Source organism: Falco biarmicus, chromosome 3 (assembly GCF_023638135.1).
Source record: "Falco biarmicus isolate bFalBia1 chromosome 3, bFalBia1.pri, whole genome shotgun sequence".
Classification (NCBI taxonomy): Eukaryota; Metazoa; Chordata; class Aves; order Falconiformes; family Falconidae; genus Falco; species Falco biarmicus.
Window position 1 is genome coordinate 25,064,960 of NC_079290.1, and position 12,273 is coordinate 25,077,232.

At 35.8% G+C, this 12,273-nt stretch overlaps 1 protein-coding gene across 3 annotated transcripts in view; it reads right to left on the reverse strand.

Annotated features, from left to right (window-relative positions):
* The window catches only part of EMC2 (ER membrane protein complex subunit 2), a 40,915-nt gene that overhangs the window by 11,093 nt on the left and 17,549 nt on the right, over positions 1-12,273 (reverse strand). For all 3 annotated transcript variants that reach the window (XM_056331069.1, XM_056331066.1, XM_056331068.1), the window contains exons 6-7: positions 1,960-2,045; positions 1,727-1,786 (exon numbers count right to left, since the gene is read on the reverse strand). In XM_056331069.1, coding sequence (XP_056187044.1) covers positions 1,727-1,786; positions 1,960-2,045 — 146 coding nt within the window. The remainder of the gene's footprint in view (positions 1-1,726; positions 1,787-1,959; positions 2,046-12,273) is intronic.

The following is a 12,273-nucleotide window of genomic DNA, read 5'->3' on the forward strand; positions in this document are numbered from 1 at the left end:
ACAGAGTTCACATGACAGTTCCAAAATTCAGAGATGCAATGTTTATAACGACAGTGTGGATAGATATTTCGTGTCAGAGTAAAAGCAATCTAGCAATTATGAGACAGTGTAACACCATATATTCTGTAAAATCTTATTTCTTAAAATAAATATATTGTGGTTTTCTCCTGTGCATATTATGACAGTCGCACTTGTATTTTAAATATTCATTTTGACATAAAAGGACAGCCACCTCGTTCTCCAAAAATGGAAACCACAGTCCTCATAACCGAATTTAGAATTGAGGACTACATAAACCTCGTATATCTCAGTGTGTATATGAACAATGGTGATTTCACAAGCGAGACTAAATTTGTGATACTGATGTTAAAACAAGTAACGTGATGAACTGTGTCCTTTTTTAAAAATTGACTTTTATTTGCTTTTTAGGCAAGATCCCGAATTTTTAACCCACTTAATCATCAAAATAATAATAAAGCTCATAAAAGTACAGTGAGAATTGTCAAATCTTTCAATGAACTGGAGAAAGTTCTAAATATTTTTTTTTTATTGGAATTACAGACCAAGACAAATACAAGAAAAAGTAATTTCTTTCTCAGGATTTATTACACAATTTTGTAAAAAAGATTGTAGAAAAAAAGCCCCAACCCAAACCCAGTAACAAAATATGTATGTTTGCACCACTCTATCATTCACTTTTGCACCTACAGATTTGACAGGCTTAAATATCTTTCTAACTTTTTTTTTTTTAATAGCTATTTTCTTGGAAAAGCGGCTAGTGAATTTCCCAAAACAAATGGAAATCTGGATATCAAAATTCTAGATTATTCCTTAAGTCAGCATTTGAAAGAGTTTAATAATTATTTTCTTTGAGAATGGGGTGGAATAAGAGGTGATAGGGGAACAATTTTTCCATCACACTGAGAACAGCTATTTCTTCCTTGAGAATTAGATCCTTTTACTACTCTCTGGAAAGGAAGGAAGGAAACAATGTGATATAATTCAGGCTGGGCTGAAGAACTAAATAAAGGGGGGAAAAAGATACGCCTTTGGGTGGAGGTTAGAATTAATGCGGTGATATTAGAAAACTTGCACCAAGGCTTTGAGCTAATCCTCTCACACTGGGATTTCCTCCTGTCACTACAGCAATAAAAAAAAAGCTAACAAAACATTAAATATCCAATAAGCAAGTTACTACAACATTCAGCATTCTTGATTGCATTGGGTTTTGTACCCAGGCGACCAGATGCCTCTAGTTCTGGATCTGTGTTTTGGTTTGGGCTTTTTTTAAAGGTTACTAAAAGTTCTTGCAGAGGTAGGCTAAAAGAAAATCAGACTATCAGCTGCCGTGATCAATTGATTTTAGAAGTAAAGAACTTAAAGTCCAGAACTAGTAAAAAACATCACTTGAATGAAAAATTATGGGAAATCAGTGGTGTTCCCTGCTACATTCAAACCACTTGTTTTAAAATATTGGTTTTAAAAAAATTACTGAAACACAGGTAATTAAGTAAACCGTTTCTGTTTTAAAATCAAATGCCTTTTTAAAGCATTTGTTAGTCAAATAAGGCTGGTAATTATTCCTGTTGATGCTTGTTACATTGGAAATGAATGAGACAGAATACTTTCTAACACAAGTTCTTGAAAATAAATTGCTGAGGTCTTTGACTTACACAGAGTAGGTTTCAATTTAACAGTTTTTATGCAGACTTAGGAAACAACTTACTCATGTTCATTGATGTAAAGTTCTGCAAGTTCATGCCAAGCTTCTTGGTCTCCAACAAATCTGTATAGAGCAGACAAGAAGGGGGAAAAAAAGGAAAGCGAGAAAGAATATGCAAGGGATTCTGTAAATGACCAGCATGGAAGCAAGAGTGTAAATCAAATGCAAATTCCATTTTAATTAAAAAGATTTATCAGAATAGCAAAACACAATCTGTATTCTTGTAAGACACTCACTGTTCCAGATACTCATTCAGCTCTCGGATGGCCTCAAGATTTTTCCCCTGGGCTTTTCGAATGGCAATCTTACGCTTTCTTGCTGCCTATGGGTTGACATTAATAAAGGATTAGGGTCTCACAATTCCCTGGGTTTTTGTAAAGAAAGCAATTTGACTGTGCAAATTATTATCTCAATACCAGTGGAATTCCACTGCAGAGCAACTGCTAGGTTGAAGTTTATAAACATACCCTATGACATCCCACTGAGAGACTGAAAACCTCTTCTTACAATCACATTATGTATGCTTTTCTTTGGAAGCACAAACTGTATGCATTATTTCATTCAAATAAATGACTGTCCAGATTCTGATAATTACAAAACAGCAGGGGATGCTAATCTTCAGTCATTCCAAAGACCCCCACCTTGTCATTCACAAGATCCATGACTACAGAAGAGAGATGGTGACTCTTAGAGAATCCCAGAGGCATCTTGGGTGCCACTGTATATAGATTTTAGCCATTTTTAAAGATTGTTGTTGGAGTGCCAAATGCCATCTTTAATTAATGTTAAATACACACCAATTTCATAATATAAGTCTCATCATTCCTGGAGCACAAAGTAGGCTCTTCAATGTAAAGGGAATACAAAACAGCCATTTCAATGGCAAAATTGAGCAGTACTTCCGTATGTGGGTGGAAAATGTATTTCAACATACACAATATAAAAACAAGTTTTAAGAATTATAACATATTTAAATTTTGATCTCCCTAAAAGTTGTTACAAACCACCACAAGAAAAAATACACAGAATTTTAAGTTGATTGTTCTGTACTTCAATATTCCAATTTCTGAAGTATGTTTGTTACAGTTCTCTAAAAGCAGTTTTCCGACCTTTAGCAGTTGTGAGTCAAGATACATTTGAGGTGTAATTCAAAACAGACATCTTCCCAGCAGCCTGACAGAGTTTGGAGCATACAGCTCTCCATCTCAGCCAGCCTGAAAGCCACCAGATCAGGAATCTGATAGAATGAAAGTAGAACCAAATTCCAGCATAACATGCCTCAAAGAATGAACGCCATCAGCCTCCTGCCTTGTCTATAACCCCTGTTTTCCTGGGTGACCACAACCACTGTAGTCAGACACAACAAGACAGACTGTCCGGTGTGCGTGATGTATCTGCGTACACACACACTTACAGGCCATTTCTCCATGAGATAGTATTAATGAAAAGAGAGGAAAAAAAAAGCAAGCACAATTTTCTAGTAATGAAGTCCCACTGCTTATTCCCCTCATAGCTCTCATCCCATCTCATATCTTATGAAAAGGTTATATAGTTGGGTATTACCTTACGGAATTCTTGACAGCACGGGAATGGACAACTCTTCACCTAAACCTTAAACAACTTTGATCTTTGAATTTAAGATAGCTCTGAAATTAGTTTCTTCATGATGTATCTTCGTAAAATCAGTCACATATATCCCAAAAGAGTTCTTGTATTTCTACAGTATTTTAAACTTAACCATCTTCTCTTAAATTGTTTCTTATCCTTTGATCATCATTTGAACAAATTAATTTCTTCCAGAAGAAAAGTGTAACATTTAAGTAAACTAGCTCAAGCTACCAAAACAGCACAGCTAAAAATGCTTTTTAACACTAGCTGTAAGTTAATTCTTTCCTTTGAGTTCATCCCCTTCACCTTCCCCACAAACATCTATTCAACGAAAATTCAGCGAAAATGACTCAAGTGAGGAAAAAATATTTCACTCTTCTGCTTAAATGTAAGGCACATGCAGACAGAAAATTCATCAGAACAACCAGGAGACAAATCAGGACACAGGCAGTGTGGTAGGTTTACTCAGTGATTTTTTCCACTGCTGCTTTATCAAACTGCAACCTGTGAATTCATCGTTCTACTTTTACTGGGAGACACCCAGCTAAAATCCCTAACTGACTTGGGACATTTTAACTGCTGACCACATTTATCACTACAACAACATACACTCTTTATTTTTGAGTTTTTAAAATAAAGCTAGCAGTGCAATTAAACTTACTTTTTAATATAAAAATAATCCCACATGTTTATCATATCACCACTATTACTAAACAAAAAAAACCCTCAACAAAACCATTGTTCTCTACCACATTTTATGAAGAGGTCTCAAAGCATTTCACAAAGCAGGTCAGCATCCTTGCTATGGTGGGAACACCAGGGCTGAGTTAAACTCACTACCCAAGGCTGACATTATACACAGCCCAGTGACCTGCCCACTGAGCCTGAAACACGAAAGAATGGGAAGAGAGGATAACAGCGTGCACAGCCAAAGGAGTGTATCACGCAGTTACGGCTTACAAATACAGAATATTCTGTTTTTTGCAGGTAACAGACTACCTAGTTTAAAATGTAGCTTTTGGATTAAAAATTCCGTTGTTATTTTTCAAAACGTAAAGAAAAAAAAATAATCAAGAGACTGATCAAAACTAAACTACTTGAGAACTGAAATAATCTGCTTAATATATAAAATCAATCATTGCATCCACCAACTTCATTTGCAAGGGCAAACAGGAACAGTCTACATAAGCCACTCTTTTGTTTCTAATGCAACTCCTTCAATCGCATGCAAGTCAGTCCTCCAAAAGAATCTGGAAACAGATTTTCTCCATGGCTGCTTTATTCCTTAACCACAGCACTCCTAAGTAACATAAATCACTGGAACCTCAAGACATTAATTTATGAAAAGCTACAACTATTCCTAGTCACAAATATAAACTGATGTCTACTTGTAACAAGCACATCATCTAATGCAATCAAATAACGAGGATAAGAGGATTAAACATAATTAACATGTTCTGATGGTAGCATTGAGGAGTTAAATGAATTACATATACATTAGACAGAATGTATCTGCTTCTAAACTGCACCAAATCCCATGTCTTCAAAATTACACTTGTTTCTTAGTTGAGGAAAAAGAGTATTTAAAACTTCCTTTTTTATCCACCTTCTTTATCACCAAAAGTAAAGCAGCATCTGGGCTTGAAATCTGCACTCTCTTCACCCTCAAATAAACCTTAAAAAATGCTAGGATAAGTTTATTTACAAAGAACTCTTAGTACAAAAAGGAGGCTCAGCCACTCAAAGCAGTGCTGGCATTCAGAGGACAAACAAAACGTATAGTAGCACAGAATTTTTTTAAGTTTCTTTAAGCTGCGAAGAAGTCGGTGAGGGTGTAGGGTTTTTTAAAGCTATTATTATTTTTCCATCATATAAATAAAATTATAACACAAATATTCTGACCACATTGCCAAGAGGCGTACACATAGGTGTTCACTAGAACTGAAGTATTCAGACCTATGATTCCAAGGAGTGATAAGACAGGCTAAAAAATAGACAGAAAAGCAAACTGCTATTGCTTTTATCTGTATTCACAGGCTACTCTCCCATTTCACTTCCTAGGGTGTTGGGTTTTTTTTAATCATAAAGACTATCAGTATTTTTTAAAAATAGAATCTGACTCTAAGAACAACATATATGAAAAGGCCTGCACTGAAAACAAGGCATGGGCCATTTTGTCTGCTGTAAACTTCTAGTTCTTATTTTGATTTGTATTGTCCCTGAGCCCCCATCTAGCTCCCTGTGTACCAGCTTCCTCCTCAGTGAGCTGGGGCTCACACTCAGCATACTTACTGAGTGTCCTGAGGAAAGCAGTATAACTAATGACAATTTACATGCATAGCATCACATTTTACTTATTTCCATCAAATTAAACTAAATGCTTTACTGTGCAGAACACTGCCAACACTAGTAACCACTTCATGAGTCAAAAAAAGTAGGTTTTTGATAAGGAAAGCCAGACTCTCACCAACTCTACAGAAACTTTACCTAGCATTTATTTCATATATCTGATTTATTACCTGCTTTAGTATCAGCTGATACAAGAAAAGCAGGCAATTTTATCTGTTTTATTATGTTTCAGGCCTTTTTTGGATGAAAATCTCACATTTCAAAATATAAGCTAACTTTTAGGGGACCTACTGCAAGACACTGAAAAACTGCAAAATGCAGAGTGCAAATCTGTTCAATCATTAATTTCAAGTCCACTAAGAATATTAACGAAAAACTTCTTTTAACTACAAGATCTGAGATAATTTTTAAATCTACAAAGCATACTAAAATAGTTATAGCAATTATGTTCATAAAGGTAAAAAAAATAATGTTTAAACTTCTCAGTTCTTTTCATCACAACAGTAAGATTTTTAAGAGCAAGCCTGATACAAAAATGAACTCAACCTCATTTCTCCTTCCACCTTAAATCAAAAGCAAAAGACAAAACTCTCAGCGCTGCAATAAGATCTGCAGTGTTTGACCATGCAGAACTTATGACATGGAGTTCCTCCTATCAATTTTCCAGCATTTAATACAAAACGCTAGAATGGTTATTGGCTGATTCTGTAAAACCAGCATTCTTAATTGAAAGATATATGCTATGTTAAAGAAACGTTTATACCATAATCAGTATCATATGGACTAAGGTACTTCAGTATGTCACATACTTATTAAACAGTGAACCTTCCTAATCTATTTCTTTATAAAGACTAATAATCCCCAATCTGGCACAAGAACTAATCCTCCATTTGTCATGATTCTTTTTAATTAGCATTAAGCAGACTCAAAGTGAAGTGAGGAGTTGAACATTTATCAACTTCTGCATTTTATTAGTAAAACATATCAAGACAGAGTCTTCAGATTGTTGTAAATTTAATGGTTGCAAAGAACGCATTAGTAGGAAAAATTTCAGGGACTGACACCTCTAAGAAAGGAACGATTTCCTATCTGTATAACTGTTGCAGTGTTAAATCACATTTTGCATCTTAAAATTCCTCCAATTTTTAAAATTTGTCTTTATCAAGGATTTAACACTTCAGAAAATATGAATTTGGTCTAAGTTTGATACATTAGAATAATTTCCTTCGAATCGCAATATGCAAATCAAAACAAGTGTAAACATCTACAACAACAACAAAGGGAAGATATTATAGACATAAAAAAATAGCACATAATCTGAATACAACCACAGTAATGAATGTATTCTTACCAGATGTAAGTTTTTTTCAGAGTTAGGCATGGAAGACAGTTAAATCGGGCCAAATCTTGCGAATTAATCTATGCAGGCACAGAGCTGCTGAGTTGAACATGTCAAAACATAAGTAGCAATGGTGAATGTAACTTTACAGGATTCTAGGGGGAATCCAATAAACAACAGCCCATAAAGTCGAACACCAGCACACAGCAAATTGGTAGAAGCTATAAAAGCTAAAGCCTGGCATTGGAAAACATGAAAAATTTTATACACCAAAGAAGAGTAAGAACAGCTCACGCAGAGGAAAGTTAGGCTTCTGTTCCACTGGAGTTCTCCAAAGGAGTTACTAAGAGTGTGGATTAATAAAGATCCATATAAAAGTCAACTTCAAAAGTGACTTCAAAAATAACTTCAACAAGATCTTTCACTCTGAAGCCGAAATCTCTGAAGGAAACTAAGCCACCACAGCACAAGAGGGGAAGGTCATCACATGGATAAACAGATTTGTCAAAAGTTATGAAATAGAGGAGAAAAGAATTCTTGTCCACCAGTGACTTCTCTGCACTGAGAATCCCAGTTGCCTGTGCTAAAAACTACTGCACAGCATCTTCACAAATAATCTAACAAGGGAATGAACAGCGATGTGCTAAAGTTAACTGATGATGAGTTACACAAGTATAAAGAATAAAAGCCAACGGCAAAGAACAGCATTCACAACAGTGTATGTCAGCACAATAAAACAGCCCCTGAAATTTAAATTAGAAAAAGGGTTGCATGTAGGGTAAAACAATACTACTTGAAAGTACACATATAAGCTGTCCGAATTTGCCCAGTTAGGAAGGAGGCGCTAGAGTTGCAATACACAGTTCTACAGAATGTCAGTTCAATGTTCAGAAGAGGTCTTTAAAAATAAAAAACAACTGTGATCATTCCAGTATCAGAAAAGAATACAGAAGCAAACACATCAGTGGTATCACTTTGCCATTGTGTAACTCCATAATGCTCCTTCATTTTTAATACTGACTGCAGTTCTGTCCTCTCCTTCCTCACCCAAATACAGAAAAAAACCCCAAACAAACAGAAAGGACACTTTCACCAGGGTTTCAGGGCACAGTATGGCAACAAGAATTTCTGAACAGATGGGGACTTCTCAGCTTAGAAGGAAGAAAAATGTGAAAGATCCCTAAAATCATGAGCATGAATAAAGTGAACAGAAAAAGAACCATCGACCGTAACAAGACGCATTAAGAGTGTCAAATACAATTGTCAGATTGAAGGGGTGTGTGTGTGTAGATTTGTGCCCAATCCATTTAGAAATTATGAAATTCCATAATGATTTTTTCATAATTTCTGAATGATGTAGACACATGCACACCAAACTTACAGAAATTCAAAAAACAGTTAAAAAATAATAAATCAACATAGACATTTCATGAGAACTATTAGAAACAGTTACCACTTCTGACACAGCAAAACTGTAACATTAAGATGAAGAGAAACTGGCAGAACAGACCAGAGCAACCTGTGATTGCCCTGTTCTTACACACCTCTCCTGGCATCTGCTATTGGTCGCTGTCAGAAACAGGACTTGGGGCACAACTTCAGAACAGCTGTTCTTATGTTCTCAAATACTTAATTTCAAGGGACAAAATCTCCAGCAACATTTAAAAGTGCTACGCTTACAGAAGTAAAACAGGAAAAGTACTGGAATGCACTCTGTTCTCTCTCCACCAATCATGACTGAACAAGAAACAAGAAAACCCTTGCAAAGGTAAAATATGCTCTGTCAAAAGAAGAAGATTCCTTTAGGATCCATGTAGCGCATTTCCAGTTGAACCATCAGTCCCCCTGGGGACTACCTGCAGCAACAGCTGCAGCTCTTCACACATTTCACCAACTCCATCCTGCAACGGATACAATGCCAAACTACCTTTTTTGATTCCCTTTAAAACTACCACTATACATATTTAAATTGAGGACTAGCTGTATCTTTCCTGGCAGTGCTAGCAATATATCTAGTGAAACATACACGCCACCTCAGAAAGTTACCTCTATTAGTAGATACTTCATTTGATGAGCAATTTTCCTTTCTGCAACTTAAAGCAGCCTGTAGGTAAATGTAAAAAGCTGTAAGAACTTCACAGGAGGTCTCTGTTCAAAATGAATTCACAGCTACTGTGGGAGTTTCAAAGAATTATCACTGTTCATACGACAAATAAATGCTCAGTCCTGGTGCTCATTATTCTCATCTTATTTAGCAGAGACAAGAAACTGGGCGAAAAAATTACCTATACAGTCAAGATGGTAGTAATGCACAATGGCAGAACGAGATACTAGGAAGAATGAACTCAGATATTCGTAATATAGAATTGCTGCCTGTTTACATGACACTAAGTACTAAGATTTTGCTCTGAACCTTTCTAGTATCTGCATCTCAACAACCTCCTGTGCCTGTCTGAAACATGTCCACCTTGGCTAGAAAGAGTATCAAAATAGTACAGAAAAGTGTAACCTCATGCTACCATATGAAGAAACTTGTTCCTGCCCACCCCCATAAACAAGAGTTAGTGAAGTATTTTATGAAAGCCTGAAAGACAACAGCTTCACCAAGCACATTATCTTGTTCTGAAAATTCTAATTTTTAATACTTTGTTCACACAATCATATTACTAGACCCATGAAGTTAATAAGATTATCCACATCGCCTAAGCTAAGTAAGCACATACGGTGTCTTGTTGTATTAAAAGCTTAGTTGAAAAAGCAGCAAGAAAAACAGCAGAATTATCCCTATAAAGACATCATATTTTCTGTGGATTAGAATTAAGGCAGAACTTTGTGCTTTATCTCACTTTCTCCTGACGCTGGCCAAGTGCTCTGCAATCTTCTTGATGGCCGAGCTGAAGAATCAGGAGAAACTGGAGATGCACTAGGGTGACAGTGGAGTGGGTTAGACACCAATCTCAGTCTTGTACACATGAACTCTATATCCTTTCTCATCATCAATTTCTTTGCACTCCGGAACAGGCCACCTTGAGAAGGGTCTCACTGACAAAAATATTTAGCTCTAATTAAAAGGCTTTCCTCCAAAGCAGGTCAGGATTTCTCAATGAAATACATTAACAGCAGCAAAAAAACCCCAAAAGTCCTTTCTACCAACCCTGCTAAAAAACCAATGCCCCTCTTACTCTGTCCTGAGAAACCAACTAAGCACTTTATCTAAAGATCTATAAACAATGCAGCCACTGCTCAGCATCAGTATAAAGATTTTCAAATGAATACATTAAATTTTAATTAATAAAAAAGACTCTAAAATGGAAAATGTTCTACAGCCTTAATAAGCCTTCATTTCAACCAAAATGGATGAGAAAGGAAAAGGTTCCCATTCTTACCCTATATAAAATGCACACAAGTTGTACTTTTCACAGGAGTCACATCTCATTCATTACTGTTAAAATCTTTAGAGAAGGAACAGGCTCTTACTCAATGCCTACATGCTCTGAAAAATGAAACACATTCTCTCAAGTGACAGTATTAACATTGTTCCATTGTCAAATGAGTCGCCTTTTTCAGCAAGCAAGCTCAGACTAAGATAAAACACTGAGAAATGGTCATTTTTTTTTTAAAAAAAAACAAAGACTACTTTGAATTCTCTCCTAAGAAAGGAAATAAAATAATTACGGTTATCTTAATTTCAGCATTTTGTATGTAACAAAACCTCATCTGAAAGTGTAAGTGTCCATTACATAATCTGAGTTCAAAGTTCACTTTTCAGGATGGAAAAGTCTGCTAGGTGTCTAAAATAAATGTTTTTTTGAAAAAACTTTTTCCATGCTTCTATTTGAAACTGTCAGTTGATGCAAAGTATGATTTTTACATGATTCGTGTGAAAAAATGTCCATGTATCACTTACAGCACTTGCCAAAATGTTTAATGTATAAAAACAACTCCGTGTCAGCAGACCAGAAGAAATTGCTACAAGGTAAGGAGTGCCAGGACAAACTCAGCAACAGTTTCTTTTTTAAAATCTTAAAATATTTATTCTCCTACAGCAGCCACATGTGTGCATGGCATAATCAACAGGTAAAAGACACAAAGAAATCTGTACACAACAATTTATCAAAACTTTCAATTTAACTTTCACTCTTCACATGCAAGGCTTAACCAACCTATTCTACCGTAACAGAGCAAGGAACCTTTGCTTTGCATTTTACACACACCACTTCTACTCTCAGATCTTAAGAAATCAAATGGATCATGCAGCTGTTCTAATATTTACATCTTATGCTTCTAAACTTTATCATGTCATAGATCTTTATGATTTTCTTAAGGCGGTGATCCAAATTAGGTAACAGTCATGCATATTATTTAAATATATAATTTTGTTTTATAAAACCATCCACAAACCACTCAGATGACGTTAGCCATGTTGAGACAGCTGAACAGTCAAATTGCCAAAAATGCACACTCCAAAGATCTGTGGTCTACAGAAGTCATTGTAATACAGTGCTTTGTTTTCCACTGGCTTCAGCAAAGCATCGTAAAATGTGCACCTAGGTGACCTGTTCTTGGGGATTCACAGCAAATGGGTTCCATCTTGTCTTAACATGACTCTGAAGAGATAGTGTCTCTGAAACTCTTTGGGCCATACACTGATAAAATCCACCATTTATCGCAGGCAGCTATGCACCTTGTACTCAAAACTTCTACTCAAAAACACTATGGACTTTCAAAGAACAACTTCAGATGACCTACACTTGTCTCACAAAACATAGTTTAAGTATTACTGCTCTAGGGAGGGCAAAAAATAAAAGACTGAAGAATTGAAATAGTTCTTTTTATCCTTGCACAAAAAATATGAGTTCTACCACTGCTAAAAGACACAGAGTTTAATCTACCACTGTTGTCCCAAGTGCTTAACTTGGTATTAACATTTTCAGATGTGTTGCTTTGAAAATAATTTTCTGATTTGGTGTGTTTGGGTGGGGTTTAGTTGTTGCTTTTTAAAGTTTTTTTTTTTTAATGTGTTTTGTGGGTTTTTTTTAAATGGTTTACCTAGTTTAAGTGATGGCACTTCTTCTATATCCATCTCTGGCATAACCTAGTGAAGCCCATTTATATGTGTTTCTGTGGGTTTTCCCCTCCTGAATAACAGACCACATCAAATAAGCTGACTGAAGAAAGGCAGAGGTTCAAAACACACCAAGGAAGGTTTACACAAGACTGCTAGAACATCCCCAATAGAAGTTTGCCCAACAAA